Here is a 16,904-nt window from a genome sequence, read left to right as displayed (position 1 = left end):
ACCTCACCCCCCTCCCCATGGTGGGGTAAGGACCTCACCCCCCTCCCCATGGTGGGGTAAGGACCTCACCCCCCTCCCCTTGGTGGGGTAAGGACCTCACCCCCCTCCCCATGGTGGGGTAAGGACCTCACCCCCCTCCCCATGGTGGGGTAAGGACCTCACCCCCCTCCCCTTGGTGGGGTAAGGACCTCACCCCCCTCCCCTTGGTGGGGTAAGGACCTCACCCTCCTCCCCATGGTGGGGTAAGGACCTCACCCTCCTCCCCATGGTGGGGTAAGGATCTCACCCTCCTCCCCTTGGTTAAGGATGTGCTCCCCTGGTCTCTCCTTGCAGAGACCGGGAGGTAAAAACCAGGGAGGGGAGTTTGGTTGGCCTGAGGTTTATTCAAGCCCTATAAACTGAATGAATCAATGGTAGAGTTGTATTTCTTGTCCCCTTTGATGTTGTTAACATAAAACAAGGAGAATGTAATATGGATTGGAGAACGTGTATAAGAGACTGGTCCGCTGATGTGACCGATTCATTCATGATTGGATTCCTGCTAATCCTGCTTGGTTTTTACAAATCTCTCTGGCATGCCTGCATGAATTCCAGGAGTGTATTGAACCCTTTAGTTTAGGGTTGGGTAAAGTAGAGTGGTTTAATTTGTAATAAAATTGGAGGTCCCTGGATACATCTGTAGAATATAATCTGGATACGCTAGGTCACCGGAAACAAAACATTAATCATAGAAGTTTGGGCTACTTCATTATTGAGCACAGTGTGACCTACATAAATGGGAATATTTTCATTACATACATGAAGTCAAAAAAGAGATTATGAGTTTATATTATTTTTAGAAAGGCCATTTACCAAATTCTCAATCTGAATACTGTATCAAGGGGTATCCCATATAACATGATTCCATATGGCAGTACACTTCAACAATTACTTATTATTATTATTATTATTATATTATTATTATTATTAATAAATTAATTGATGACGCTCAATTATTTATCATTGGTACATGATAAACATGAGGTATGTGATGGTACACAAAACCTACTAAAAAAATACTTAATTCTGCACTATTACACTTGACATATGTGTAAAAGTGGTGTTACAGCGCTCTCTTGAGGGGGATTAAATGTCCTAAAAATTCCCCAAAGTTATTTTGCAGTTGCAAACACAGATCTGTGTGTTTGGATGAATATTTGAGTTAATTGGTCAGCAATCATTATGTTTACCAAATTTACCAAAATTAGTTATACCCTTAACCCAAACCCAAGTCAAACCCCTTAGCTACCTCATTACACTTAACCCAAGTCAAACCCCTTAGCTACCTCATTACATTTAACCCAAACCCAAGTCAAACCCCTTAGCTACCTCATTAGCCTTAACCCAAGTCAAACCCCTTAGCTACCTCATTACCCTTAACCCAAGTCAAACCCTTGAGTTACCACATTACAGTTAACCCAAGTCAAACCCCTTAGCTACCTCATTACCCTTAACCCAAGTCAAACCCCTTAGCTACCTCATTACCCTTAACCCAAGTCAAACCCCTTAGCTACCTCATTACAGTTAACCCAAACCCAAGTCAAACCCCTGAGCTACCTCATTACCCTTAACCCAAGACAAACCCCTTAGCTACCTCATTGCAGTTAACCCAAACCCAAGTCAAACCCCTTAGCTACCTCATTACAGTTAACCCAAACCCAAGTCAAACCCCTGAGTTACCACATTACCCTTAACCCAAGTCAAACCCCTGAGGTACTTTATTACCTAAAACCCAAACCCAAGTCAAACCCCTGAGTTACCACATTACCCTTAACCCAAACCCAAGTCCGTCCTTCGGAGGAGACGTAAAACCGAGGTCCTGACTCACTGAGGTCATAAAAGATCCCAGGGCACAAGAGTAGGGGTTTCCCCGGTGTCCTGGCCCAACCAGGCTAATTCAATCTGGCCCCCTAATCATCCTCCTGTATAATTGTCTCACTCATTAATTCCCTCACTCTCCACCTCAAGCTGGTGTGTGGTGAGCGTTCTGGCGCAGATTGGCTGCCGTGTATCACCCGAGTGGGTGCTACACACTGGTGGTGGTTAGTGAGGTCCCCCCTTCACTGTAAAGCGTCTTTGAGTGTCTAGAAAGGCGGTATACAAATTTAATCCATGAAGTCAAACCCCTGAGTTACCGCATTACCCTTAATCCAAACCCAAGGCAATCCCTGGGCTACCTCATTACCCTTAACCCAAACCCAAGTCAAACACCTGAGTTACCTCATTACACTTAACCCAAGTCAAACCCCCGAGTTACCTCATTGGGTTGAACTAAGTTAAACACCTGAGCTAGCTCATTACGTTTAACCCAAACATAAGTCAAACCTCTGATCACATTCAACCCAAAGATGGGCAAAAAAGTAATGGGTTAACAGTGGTGAACAATATCCCTTTAAGTATTGCCCAGTACCGATCCAAATTTAGCCTTTTACTTTTACTGAACACACCTAAAACTACGGGTCTGGGATTGCTATGGTATGATTGTTGAAGATAATTAATTAAAGGACTTTAGCCATGTCAACAGAACCCACCTTTCTTCAATCTAAAACTTTTTTCTTTATGAGATCATAGTTTTTACACATGAAGTTATGATCCAAAATACTTTTTTATGAAGCATCAGCCACTAACCAAAACTCATTATCAGTATCAATGAAGCTTTTATATATATGAAGCTATTTTTTTATTGCTTTATGTGAATTTAGTTATACTATACTATAAAAGGCTTTGGTACTCCCTAAGGAGCTGTGTAGTTTGAAAGGAGTAGGCCATGTGTCACTACATCTAACATCTAGTCAATGAATGATATTTAGCATGTTGTTGTGCGCATGCACACAGAGGCAAGGGACATAATCCTCCCCAACCGCCAGAGTTGAGGATACGTCTCCCTAAAGACCGTCTCTGGGCGATGGCCCGGTAGAGCGGAAGTGGTGCCGTGTGTTTGTTCTGATTGCTCTTGTTTGTGCATATAAGCTACAGTCAAGCAGCTCCTGCTCTCGCTGTAACCCAATCCAGTTGGCATTCAGATTGTTTAATATATATACCCATTTCACTGGCGACCTTGATGCTCTTGGACGATTCCAGAGTTGAAATAATTATCATTATTATTAAAATAAACGCAGACGGTTCATTTTGCCCTATGAATGAATAAGGTGGTTGCCATTAAATCCTGTCCTTTGTGGTGGTGCTGTTAGCAATCACTAGGGGCATAACAGCGAACGCTACATTTGGTTTCAGAAGTGGGATCGACGCTGCTGTATGGGTGGATTTGTTTTGTTTTTGAGATTCTTTTTTATAAAATAACGTTCTGCTATGGCGCCCAAACAACCAAGCCGTGTCACTAGCCATTGGATTAGTTGGGAGATGGGTCGGACCTATCATCCATGGTTCAGCAGTGCTTGCACTTCCAGTGAGAGATGGCTGAGACGTGGGACAAGGAAAAAACACTGAACAGTACAAACACAATATTTGTGCCGTTGGCAGCAGCATACCAGATGCCAGAAGAGGACTGGGCAGTCAGGCTGGTTCCAGTTCTTACCGGAAAGGCCTATGTGCCTATAGCTGCTGTTGATACCCATGATTGTTGGAAAGTAAATGAGGCCATCCTTGCTAAACATGAGATTGAGTACATAGACTGAGGTTTAGAAATGCATACATTAATTCAGGGGAGACCCCACGGGAACTTCCCTATGTGTGCATGGGGATCAGTAGGCTTACCCTACAGCTGAGGTATATCTGGAAGTACGGGGTCAGCAATTCCGGTTGCCTGAGTTGAAGATAGGCTAGTCCATCAGATTATTTTGGGGAAGGATAACCCAGTGTGCCCACATGTGTAAACCTGTAAATGTAGTGACCAGGTCTAAGGCCCAGGTCCAGAACCAGCAGGTTATTCCACCTACTGGTAGGGAATAGACTGCATTGAGTGAGATACACTATGAAATTGCCGAACTGCAAGACTGTGCTACGCCAAAGAGAAAGAAGAGTAGGAGGAAAAAAGGTAGGGATAGGCTGGTAGGCACAGTGAGAGTAGCCTCCACTGAGTTGCCAGATCCTGGAGAGGGTAAAATAGAAGCATCTTGTAATTTGAGGGAATAACAGCAGCAAGAGGAATCCCAGAAAGGTGTTTTGCAGCAAGCGACCTGATACCAGAGGGTGAAACAGGAGTTCCGTTGGGGTTTAGTTTTGTCTTTAGAGGGGGGATATTGTACTGCAGGTCTGAAGAGGCAGGAGTGGCTAGGTGACTAATTCCCCAAGGTCTTAGAGAGAGGGTGCTATATATGGCCCATAGGCAACCCATTTTGGGGGCGAGGGAAACCTATGCCCCCCCCAAAGGGTTTCCAGCAGATTACATTGGCCTGGGTTACACTCAGAGGTACAACATCGCTGTGAAGAGTGTCAGCGGTTAGGCACAATTTTTTTTCTCCAAAATTTCCTCTGCAACCTTTACCCATCATGGACGTCGCCTTTAACTGGATAGCCATGGAGTTAGTAGATCCCTTAGAACGGACAGACACGAAAAGGTTCAGCCTAGCAGTTTGTGATCACACTACCCAGAACCGTATCCTCTTATAGAGGATACGGTTCTGTAGGAATCATCCCTTCAGAGATTCCTACAGACTAAGGAACCATCTTCTTATCCAACACACAGACTGCTGGGCATAATAAGGATTCTTACCACCCACTACTACCAACAAACAGAGGGCCGAGTGGAGCGATACAATTGGACCCTTAAGGGAATGCTTAAAAAGTTAATATCTGTGAATGGCAAGGACCGGGACTGATGGAAGTCCTGAGAGAGTCTGGGAAGGCCCACAGCAGGAGACGTGGGCACGTTTCTTGTCATTTGTTCTTCAGATGAGGAAGAAAATAGAGCAGACAACCAAGTAGGTGTGGAAAAATCTGGAGAAGATGCAGCAGTCAGCAGTCCTGGTATAGGATGGCCCGGAGAATGTCCTTTGAGCCAGGACAGGAAGAATCACAAGTTCTGTTAAAAAAATGGAGAATTGTTGTAAATAACAACTTGTATCAGTTGGAGAGACACTGGCCTGTCCCCAAACTAAGAAGTGTGAACACAGATAGACGTAAAAATACTCCAACATTCTACACACCCCTGAATGATTAGGAAACATCAGAGAAAGCGATCTTTGTTGTTGACTGCACTCCTCTGCAGCGTCATCGTATTTGCCGCCTCATATTAGATAAACGATTGTGAATGGTCGGCCTATCTTGATTTGCATTTCTGCATGTGATAAACCGGTAGCCTACTACTTTGAATAGTTTCTGCACACTGACATGTGCACTAGAACTTGGCCCTGAAAATTGTATTTGGCATTTCAATGTGGTAGTCTTTTTGTGATTCAGTAGAATACATTTGAATAATCAATCTATTTATAAAGAAACAATATTATATTTTTCAGAGGATACTGCTTTATGACAATGTGTATGTGAATATATTTATTGATCATGTTATCACATTGACATGAAAAGCTCTTCTTCAGTGCCAGGTCAATGCACAATATTTGCGCATCTCTCCTTCCAGTACCAGAGAGGTAGAACTAACCCCCCTGTAGGACTAACCACAATGTAGGACTAGAGGTAGGACTGACCACCCTGTTGGACTAACCACAATGTAGGACTAGAGGTAGGACTAACCCCCCTGTAAAACTAACCCCCCTGTAGGACTAACCACCCTGTATGACTAACTCCCCTGTAGGACTAACCACCCTGTAGGACTAACCACCCTGTAGGACTAACCCCCCTGTAGGACTAACCACCCTGTAGGACTAACCCCCCTGTAGGACTAACCACCCTGTAGGACTAACCACCCTGTAGGACTAACCCCCCTGTAGGACTAACCACCCTGTAGGACTAACCCCCCTGTAGGACTAACCCCCCTGTAGGACTATCCCCCCTGTAGGACTAACCACCCTGTAGGACTAACCCCCCTGTAGGACTGACCACCCTGTAGGACTAACCACAAACAATAATGCACCAGATACAACCCTGTTTTGTATTGTATATTTATTATTTTACAAAATGTTGTATGAAGAAAATAATATCTGCCATTTGACAGATGCTTTTTTTAAACACTCATTAGTGGCCCAAGTGGGAATCAAACCTTATACCCTGTGTAAGTGCCTTGCCCTATTTATAGGAATACTAATACTTTTAATATTTTTACGTTCTTTCAAAGTCAGTGTGTTGATGTGTGTGTGTGTTGGTGTGTTAATGTGTTGGCCTGTGTGTGTGTGTGTGTGTGTGTGTGTGTGTGTGTGTGTGTGTGTGTGTGTGTGTGTGTGTGTGTGTGTGTGTGTGTGTGTGTGTGCGTGGGTGTGTGTGTGTGTGTGTGTGTGTGTGTGAGTGTGTTTCACAGGGCAGTCTATGTGTGTATATGTTACAGGACAAGGTATGTGTCTATTAAAGGAACTGTATGGTGTGTGTGTAATGGGCAAAGTCTGTGTGTGTGGGTGTGAGTTACAGGGGAGGATGTCTGTGTGTGTTACGGGGCAGGGTGTGTTTGTGTTACAGGGCAGGGTGTGTTTGTGTGTTACGGGCCAGGGTGTGTGTGTAAAGTAAAGGGGGGGTAGTATGAGGCGAGTACAGGCATGGGATGGTACGACATCACTCTACAGCCTACAGGTATCAAACTGGGGGCGGAGCCTACATGTAGGGGGGCAGAGCTGACAGGTATCATACTATGGGCGGAGCCAACCTGCATATGGGCTGAGCCGTACTGAATGGGGCCGTAGCCTACAGGTATCATACTGGCGGAGGGGCCTACGGGTATCATACTGGCGGAGGGGCCTACAGGTATCATCCCGGTGGCATAGTTAGCCAATGGGAGGAGGACTTCCACATATTGACCTGTTTCTGGATCAAACAGGGTTTTGACCTGGCGTTGGGTGGGCGGCATTGTGGATACAGGCCCTGCATTCGTCAACCCAACCAGACCTCCTCCAGGCCAGAACCCCTGCAGGGCAAACATGAACTGCTGCTGCTGAAGCAGCTGATGCTGTTGTAGTTGTTGGTGGTGTAGTTGTGTCTGATCCAGTTTGTGGGTGGCATGGTGGTTGGAGATGCTTTGGGTGGAGGTATTCTGGGGGGAGGTGTTCTGGGTGGAGGTTTTCCGGTTAAAGGTGTTCTGAATTGAGGTGTACTTGTTGGAGATGTTCTGGTTGGAGGTGTTCTGAATTGAAGTGTACTTGTTGGAGATGTTCTGGGTGGAGGTGTTCTGAGTGGAGGTCTTATGGGTGGAGGTGTTCTGGGTGGAGGTGCTGATAAAGCCCTTGTAATCGTCTGTATGAACGGGAGGATCCTTTCCTCCTCTAGCCTTCTGCTGGGTAGAGGAAGAGGAGACCACAGTGGGGGTGTCGGGGAGGCCCGTAGGTTGGGCGTACCCTGTCCCGAGGGTGGGGGTGTAGTTGTAAACAGGGAGTGGAGGCCGACCAATTGTTCCAGATTCCCCAGCTGATCCCTGCTGGGGAATCGAACCCCTGACCCTCCCGGAACGCTGCCCCCCCCCCTCAGTGATAGGCCCCAGCTGACACGTCTGATTGGCTGCTGCTTGTTTTCTGATTGGAGTGCTGCAGTTAGGGAACCTGCTGCCCTCAAGTCTCTCCTGTGATTGGGGAAGAGCTGTTGCCACGGTAGCGTGACTTTGGGAAGTCAATGGATGACTCTTTGTGGCCTCCTTGGTGTCCTTGACCCCCACAGCCTGCTGGTAGCTTGGGGGGGGGCTATCCTCTGCGCCAATCACCTTGTATGTCACATGGCTCCAGCCAGTAGCGCGGTGGTGTGTCGTGGTTGCAGCGGAGGAAGAGTTGGTGAAGGAGAGGCGGCCCGTTGTTTGAACCTGACTCTTGATATCCCTCACAATATGGACTGGTCCACCCTGAACCAGGCTTGTACCTCCTACTCCATGCCTAAACTTTGGTTGGTTGCCTGGGGTTTGGCAGTTAGGGTGGTTTGGGATCAGATTACTGGCAGACTTGGCTGGTCCTCTTTCTCCTTGCATTTTCTTGGACAAAACCTCATTGATTATGCAGGACGCCAACTTGGTTTTTGTTTCGTCCAAAGAAAATGACTTCTGGAGCCTAGGTTTACTGTTCCTACCTGGTCCTAGGAGTTCTAGGACAGAGGGAGAAGTCAGAATCACAACGAGATGTAAGGAACGTTAGCTAACAGTAGAATTGCAGTGTTACAGTAGCATAGATCCCATTCGTATGAGGGGAATACACTTTTAATCACTTCCCAAAGATGTCCAAATAGTCGCTCACTCAAAACGAGTGCCAGTTATAACACAAATCTCCCTCCTCTTGCCTCATCTGCCCTGTCACCTCTCCCCTCACGTGAACCCTCGAGCTCTGAGTCTGACTCAGTCCAGTCTGACAGCACCAGCGTACGGATGGCTGAAAGAGCATGGTGCAACTCCAAGTGCCCTGATGTCCTTCTCGCCTACCATGCTCTCCTCTTTTCTGCCTCCTTATCTGAAGCAAAAAGCTCCTTCTTCCAATCTAAGGTTCAGTCTTCTTTCTCAAGGTCCTGGTCAAACCTACAGCCCAGCCTCCCCTACTGCTTCTCCCTCTATACTAAGACGAATGCTCCACAAAACCTTGATTGCTGTCCTGGCTGACATCCCCCACTGACGTCAGGACATGTGAAACCCTACAAAATGTCAGCACGATGATAATAATAATTTAATCAATGAATACAACATCTCCATCTTCGGTTTCATTTTATGTAATCGCATGATTTTTATACTGTTTGGGTTATATGTTTATGGTTGAGTGCACTAGTTGTATTTTGCTTTGGACAAAAGCATCAACATTTGTCCAAAGCTTCATGTAATGTAATAAAAAAAATTGTAGTGTGTCTACAAACACAAATAATTTAGCACTATGTTTGGCTCTGTGATTATAAGGCTAACTGTTATGTGCAGCTGACTTCAAGTGCTTCATTATAGAAACAAGAGATAGATATGTTTTTATTTATTTAATTCTTAAGACTATTTTTTGTATTTTTTTAGTTGTTACTTGCACTCATTTTTAACAAGCAAATATTCAGAACATATCGTAAATCTTTGATAAGCAATTAAATGTATGCAATTAAGTGTATTCCCCTGAGGAGCTATGAGGAACTAATTTAACGCTGTATGTTAGCTATCTAACAGTAGCATGGTGGCAGTAAAACTAACAGAAGCATGGTGGATGTATGCCAGGCTAACAGTAGCATGACAGGTGTATGCTGTATGCTAGGCTTAAAGAAGTATGGTGGGTGTACTTTAATCAAACGGTAGAATAGTGGGTGTAGAATGGTTGGTAGCCTAACAGCAGCATGGGGGTAGCTATCCTACAGTTGCATAGTGGGTATATGATAGTTATACGGTAGCATGGTGGGTGTCAACTAGGCTAACAGTAGCATGGTGGGTGTTTTCTAGGCTAACAGCAGCATGGTGGGTGTTTGCTAGGCTAACAGCAGCATGGTGGGTGTTTGCTAGGCTAACAGCAGCATGGTGGGTGTTTGCTAGGCTAACAGCAGCATGGTAGGTGTTTGCTAGGCTAACAGCAGCATGGTGGGTGTACCTGGCCTGCCTGCAGTCACCAGGCCCCGGTAGCCCCTGGGCCCCTCCTCGTCGCTGGTTGCAAATCTCCGCTGGTAGTATGCAGGCATGCTGTGTTGCCGGAGAAACGTTGCTGGGCGATGACACTTTGACTGACTGAGCAACTGATTGGCTGACACATCAACCCCACCCTTGGCCTGAGGCCCCTCCTTCTCTTTGTTCTGTAAAAGCACAAATATCTTGTTCTTATAATGTTGACATTGTACACACACACACACACACACACACACACACACACACACACACACACACACACACACACACACACACACACACACACACACACACACACACACACACACACACCCTTTTTCCTTTACGCAAAAAACAAATAACCACAAGCAAAGCAGTACCTGTGTCTCCCCCGTCTCTCTGTCTGACTCCTCATCAGAGGGGAGGATGATGGAGGCGGAGAAATGAAGAGAAAGATCCTCCTCGGACCAGTCGCTGTAGCCCTCCTCCTCCTCCTCCTCCTCTGGACAGCAGGAGGAAGAGCAGCTGGAGTTGAGATCCAAATAGTCTCCTGCACCTCCTTCCGTCTCCTCTCTTCTCCTCTCCCCTGGGCCTCCTGGGGCCTGCTCCTCCCCGAGTCTCCCCTGCCCACCTCCTCCCAGCTCCACCCTTCCTCTCCCCTCCCCAGGCCCCCCCGGTGCCCACTGCTCCTCTCTTCCCCTGGTCTGACAGGAGGAGTCACAGCAGAAAGGTTGACAGCACTGGGAGTGGGAGGTGTCCAGACCCACTTTGTGTGGTGAAAGGTTGTTGTTGTTGTTGTTGCTGAAGATATGTGGCTTTGGGAAATACCTTCCCACCTCGACCCCCTCCTCACAACTCATCGCTAATATAATCTCACTCCTCTATCACTATACTATAACTATCACTATCTCACTTATCTATCACTCTACTATCCAAAATCACTCCACCATCTCTCTATCGCTACTGTCACTATATGCCACTATCAATCTATCAATCTACTAGCACTATTTCACTGTACTACCACTTTCTCCCTTTACTATCACTAATATACTATCTCACTGTATCCCCATATAACCCCTCTCTCCTTACACTATATCACTGCTATATCCCTCTACTATCACTGAATCGCTCTATTTTCACTACATCATTCTCCAATTGCTCTACAATCAATGTGTCACTCTACTATCCCTCCATCAATCCACTATCACTATATCACAAAATCACTCCTATACCACAAAATCACGCTACTATCACTAGATCACTCCAAAATCACTCCTCTGTTATTCAATCCCTATATCACTTATCCACCTATCTATCACTCAATTATCACCATATCAATCTATCCCTCTACTATCATTCTCCTATCACTCCTCTATCATCTCTCTACTTTGACTCCAAATATATATATTAGATAATGCACGGGGAATGGTTTCTCTTTCCACAATTTCATCATCTGTCACATTAAGGGAGATGGGGAGAGAGAGAGAGAGAGAGAGAGAGAGAGAGAGAGAGAGAGAGAGAGAGAGAGAGAGAGAGAGAGAGAGAGAGAGAGAGAGAGTGGACAGATCAGAAAATGTTTGCTATCAGACATGAAACACACACTCAATCCCATGGAACACACACCTGTATGCAGGTCCCTATTGGTCTCCACTCTCTGAAGGTCTTTGCTGGTTTTCAGGCTCCGCAATGAAGCCTTGTAGACCAGGTCCCTCCCGGCCGCAGACAACAAACTGATCCCTCACTCAGCCTGGGGTGTGAGAGAGAGAGAGAGAGAGAGAGAGAGAGAGAGAGAGAGAGAGAGAGAGAGAGAGAGAGAGAGAGAGAGAGGTGTACATTGCATATGACTATTTTGGGATCTGAGTGGCAGACATGCCTGTTGCTTACTCTATCTCGCTCCTTCACACACACACACACACACACACACACACACACACACACACACACACACACACACACACACACACACACACACACACACACACACACACACACACACACACACACATACCTTACCCTGAAAAGGCAGGAAAATACATAAAAATCTGCATCAATGGTGACATTAATCTACATTGACATACTGTATATCTATGGTAATGCATATATAAAAAAACGTGATTCTTGTAGACGCTACTACGTCACACATTCAGTTGAAAATAGTTACAATGGGGTTTAACATGATTTAATAGGTTTAATATGAGGATATATCTTCAATTCACTGTAGCATCAACAGATATTGGTTTAATACCCATATGTATAACAACTCAGGGGTTCTGTCACTGCATATCATTATAATTTTTTTAATCCCATGGTGAGAAATCCGTAATTTAGTTTGAGGATGTACACATTTTAGTCAGGCAAGAAGAGGCAGGAACTTGAAACTTGCCAGGAACATTGAGGTCCTTAACACTCAGACATAGTCTCTCTGTATGTCTGTGTGAGTGTGAGTGCGTGATTGTGTGTGTGTGTGTGTCTGTCTGACTCTGTCTGTGTTTCTCTCTGTATGTCTGAGTGTGTGTGGGTGTTTGTGTGTGTGTGTGTGTGTGTGTGTGTGTGTGTGTGTGTGTGTGTGTGTGTGTGTGACACAGGTCACACACACACAGGTCAGGATGTGACTGGGAGTATCTAGCCCAACCCTGCACGCTAGGCGGCGTGAGAAAGATGGTCGCCGAGGAGTGGGATGGAACAGCGCTCCTCTCCGGCAGCTCCTCACGTGACTGAGCAGCTCCTCCCTGCTCACCCTGAGAGGGAAGGGCCTAGAAAAGGTGGCCTAAAAAAGGTCTGTTCCGTTTAACCCGGGCAGCCTGCCGCAGCTGCCGGGTCATCCCTCCACGCGGAAAATCTAAGAATAAGAAAACCCACATGAAGCTCACCATTGCAACCTGGAACGTCCGCACACTTTTGGATTTGCCCGTTGACTCCTCTCGTCCCCAAAGAAGAACAGCGCTGGTTGCACACGAGCTGCAGAGATACAACATTGATATCGCAGCTCTTAGCGAAACCCGCTTCCATGGCGAGGATTCTATAACAGAGGTGGGAGAAGGCTACACCTTCTTCTGGAGGGGGCTTCCAGAAGGCTCCCGCCGCCTCCATGGTGTAGGTTTTGCTGTGCGGTCAAGCCTACTTCAGAGGATCCCAGAATCCCCAGTCGGCATCAGTGAAAGACTGATGACCTGGCGCATTCCCCTCACCAACAACCGTCATGCCACCCTCATCAGTGCATATGCCCCAACACTGGATGCTGACCCCGAGTGCAAGGAACTCTTCTATGCCTCCCTGCACTCCGCCATAAATAAAACACCCTCCACCGACAAGCTCATTCTCCTCGGGGACTTTAACGCGAGAGTGGGCTCTGACGGTGTGTTATGGAAGGATGTACTTGGGCAGCACGGTGTTGGTAAACTCAATGAAAATGGTCTTCTCCTCCTCACTCTCTGCTCTGAGTATCAGTTGGTCATCACCAACACCTTGTTCCAACTGAAGAACAAATTTAAGACCTCTGGCAATACCCCCGCTCTAAACACTGGCCCCTCCTTGATTACATCATTGTCCGCCAAGCTGACAGGAAGGAGGTGCGAGTTACCAGAGCCATGCGTGGAGCAGACTGTTGGACTGATCACCGCCTGATCAGAGCCAAATTCACCCTGGAACTCCGTCCACCACTGAGGAAAACACCACCCTGCAGGAAGCTCAACTGTGATGCATTGAAGTCCCCGCACTCAGTCAACCAGCTCAGGGAACAGATCGCCTTACAGCTGTCCACGATCCCTGAAACACCAGCTGATCCGGACGTCAACACCACCTGGAGTACCCTACGCACCGCTATTCACCGGGCGGCAGTAGAGTCTGTAGGGTACACTAGACGGAGACACCAAGACTGGTTCGACAACAGTGCACCAGGTATCCACAACCTACTTCAGGCAAAACACAAGGCCCTTGCAGCTCACCTTTCCAACCCCCAATCCACCTCGCTGAAGGCCCGCTTCAACAACATCCGGGCTGAAACACAGCGTACTGTGGTGACCCGGTCCTCGGTTGGACCGGGTTCCACGGACAGAACTTGCTTGGCTGTGGGGTTTTAGCCATTTCAGGCATTTATTCAACATCAACGTAACAACAACGAAACAATCAAACGAAAGAAGGAGTCGCGGTCTCTAGGGCCTCCGTGGGCCTCTAGGCTCTCTCCTTGCCACGAGCCCTTCCTTCCTGCTCCCGACCCGTGCTGTGCTGTGCTGTGCCTCCTTTTAAAATGGCCCCCGTGCTTTCGGCCAGGTGTCCCCCAATCACCCTGATTGGGGTGCCGAAAGGGCTGCTCTCTCTCGCCGGCTGGTGGGTGGGGGTGGTACACCCCGTCCTCTACGGTACCCCGGGCCCGTCCAGGCCGGGGACCACGTGGCGGGATGCCACACTCCTCCACCCTTTGTCCAAGCCCCAGGTAGCCGAGGGACCCGCCCAGGATGGTGTCTCGCCGGGGCCGGGTGTCTCCTGCGGCGCCGGCTGCGTCCCTCGCGTCGGCTGCGTCGTCTCCGGCCGCGTCGTCTCCGGCCGCGTCGTCTCCGGCCGCGTCGTCTCCGGCAGCGTCGTCTCCGGCAGCGTCGTCTCCGGCAGCGTCGTCTCCGGCAGCGTCGTCTCCCGCCGCTTCGTCTCCCGCCGCTTCGTCTCCCGCCGCTTCGTCTCCCGCCGCTTCGTCTCCCGCCGCTTCGTCTCCCGCTGCGCCGGCGGCAGCTGCCTCTCCTGCCGCGGCGGCGACCGCATCTCTCCTGCCCCGGGACTCTAGTACCGGGTCCCACCACCGGCGGAAAGTCGGACAGTCCCTCCCGATTACCACAGGGACCGGTAGGTGGGGGACAATCCCCGCCCGGATCGTAAACACACCGTGTGTGGTGCGGACAACCACGTGACACGTGGGGTAGGTCCGGGTGTCCCCGTGGACGCAGGTCACCTCCATCGGCTCCCCTGCCTTCCCACCCGCCAGGTCGGGGCGAAGGAGGGTAACCGCACTGCCGGTGTCCAGGAGGGCCTGCGTGTCCTGGTTCATCACCCGCACCGGGATGGTCGGACTACCAGAGGTTCCCTGCGCCCAGCAGGTCGCCAGCATACAGGGCCGACCCGTCCCCACGTCCGCGCCGGCCGGCGGCGCAGCCCCGTCCCGGCCTCGCGCTGCGGCCTTCTCTCCCGCTGCGGCGGCGGCGTCCCTTGCGGCGGCGGCGGCGACGTCCCTTGCGGCGGCGGCGGCGTCCCTTGCGGCGGCGGCGGCGTCCCTTGCGGCGGCGGCGGCGTCCCTTGCGGCGGCGGCGGCGTCTCTTGCGGCGGCAGCAGCGTCTCTTGCGGCGGCAGCAGCGTCTCTTGCGGGGGGTCGTAGTGGGATCTTCGTGCCTGCATTCTCCACCAAGTGTGGTGACCCGGTCCTCGGTTGGACCGGGTTCCACGGACAGAACTTGCTTGGCTGTGGGGTTTTAGCCATTTCAGGCATTTATTCAACATCAACGTAACAACAACGAAACAATCAAACGAAAGAAGGAGTCGCGGTCTCTAGGGCCTCCGTGGGCCTCTAGGCTCTCTCCTTGCCACGAGCCCTTCCTTCCTGCTCCCGACCCGTGCTGTGCTGTGCTGTGCCTCCTTTTAAAATGCCCCCCGTGCTTTCGGCCAGGTGTCCCCCAATCACCCTGATTGGGGTGCCGAAAGGGCTGCTCTCTCTCGCCGGCTGGTGGGTGGGGGTGGTACACCCCGTCCTCTACGGTACCCCGGGCCCGTCCAGGCCGGGGACCACGTGGCGGGATGCCACAGTACCCTCAGAGCCATGAAGAATGACTGGTGGACAAAGAAAGCCCACGAGATACAGCATCACGCGGACACCAACGACTCCCACACTTTCTATGACTCCATCAAGGCTATTTATGGCCCACAGAGGAAGAACATAACCCCGGTCAGATCAGCAGATGGTACCATCCTGTACAAGGACAAACAACAGATCCTGGACAGATGGGCTGAGCATTTCAACACCCTGCTGAACACCTCATATCCAACCAGGATGGACACACTTGCCGACCTCCCATGCCTGCCAACCGTCACTGATCTGGACTCCTCCCCCAGCTTTGCTGAGGTACGAAAAGCCATCGCTGGCCTGAAGAACAACAAGAGCCCAGGCCTTGATGGAGTCCCGGCAGAAATCCTGAAGCATGGCGGATACCTCCTCACCCGCAGATTACACCATCTGATCATTGACATTTGGTCATCTGAAGTCATCCCGCAAGATTGGAAGGATGCCAACATCATCACAATCTTTAAGCGCAAAGGAGACAAAGCAGACTGCGGTAATAGCAGAGGCATTTCCCTCTTGTCAGTTGCCGGTAAGGTGCTTGCACGGATCATGCTACTTCGACTAGCATCTCATGCTACCAATAACATCCTACCGGAGACCCAGTGCGGGCCTTCGACACGGTAAACTGGGAACTGCTGTGGGAAGTGCTGGGGAAGCTGGGGGTTCCACCAACGTTCAGAAACATCTTGCGGCAGTTTCATGATGGGATGCAAGCCTGTGTGAGTGTTGGTGGCCAACAATCTCCATTCTTCAGTGTGGATGTGGGGGTCAAGCAAGGATGTGTCCTAGCCCCAACCATCTTCAACATATTCCTCTCCACAGTCACCCTCCTCTCCCACAAACTCCTGGACCCTTCTGATGGGGTACAGATACAGTACAGACTGGATGGCAACCTCTTCAACATTAGGCGCCACCAAGCCTTCACCAAAACCACCACCCAACACATCTTAGAGCTACAGTATGCAGATGACTGTGCTCTCCTCGCCCACTCACCAGAATCTCTACAGCATGCGCTGAATGTGGTCGCCTCCATCTACAGCGCCATTGGTCTCCAAATCAACATCAAGAAAACACAAATAGTTGCTCAGGAGTTCACCCCCTAAACGTGTGTGCCCACCTTCACCCTCGATGGTCATCCCCTTGCCATCGTCCCACACTTCACCTACCTAGGCAGTATTCTGTCCCCCTCCTGCAACATCGATGATGACATCCAGGTCCGCATCGGTCTGGCCTCCGCTGCCTTTGGCAGGCTTAGCGCCAGGGTTTTCCAGAACAGGAACCTCACCACCTCCACCAAAGCAGCTGTGTACAGGGCAGTCTGTCTTTCCACACTGCTGTATGGTTCGGAAACCTGGACACCCTACCAGAGGCATTTTCGAACCCTAGAGGCCTTCCACATCCGTTGCCTGCAAAGGATCCTGGGTGTGTCCTGGGTGGACAGGGTGCCCTATGCCGAGG

General features: G+C 49.4%; 1 protein-coding gene across 1 annotated transcript; it reads right to left on the bottom strand.

The window, feature by feature from the left end:
- Nucleotides 1-6,042: 6,042 nt before the first annotated feature.
- LOC132470793 (uncharacterized) lies at nucleotides 6,043-11,347 on the bottom strand. Its single transcript, XM_060069664.1, has 4 exons — nucleotides 11,252-11,347; nucleotides 10,009-11,081; nucleotides 9,618-9,816; nucleotides 6,043-8,163 (listed from the first exon to the last, which is right to left on the bottom strand). The coding sequence occupies exons 2-4, from the start codon at nucleotides 10,486-10,488 to the stop codon at nucleotides 6,584-6,586; spliced, it is 2,259 nt and encodes a 752-aa protein (XP_059925647.1). The 5' UTR covers nucleotides 10,489-11,081; nucleotides 11,252-11,347; the 3' UTR covers nucleotides 6,043-6,583.
- Nucleotides 11,348-16,904: the final 5,557 nt, after the last annotated feature.

This window comes from Gadus macrocephalus, chromosome 13 (assembly GCF_031168955.1).
Source record: "Gadus macrocephalus chromosome 13, ASM3116895v1".
NCBI lineage: Eukaryota > Metazoa > Chordata > Actinopteri > Gadiformes > Gadidae > Gadus > Gadus macrocephalus.
Note: the sequence above shows the minus strand (reverse complement) of the source record. Positions and strands in the feature narration are given on the sequence as shown.

Bases quoted from the DNA above. Each gene is read 5' to 3' on its own strand.
- LOC132470793 (XM_060069664.1), bottom strand. From the start codon at position 10,488: ATGAGTTGTGAGGAGGGGGTCGAGGTGGGAAGGTATTTCCCAAAGCCA. The intron at 9,817-10,008 runs GTACTGCTTTGC...GTGCTTTTACAG, and splicing joins GAGAGACGGGGGAGACACAG to AACAAAGAGAAGGAGGGGCC. The intron at 8,164-9,617 runs GTACACCCACCA...CCTCTGTCCTAG, and splicing joins GGTGACTGCAGGCAGGCCAG to AACTCCTAGGACCAGGTAGG.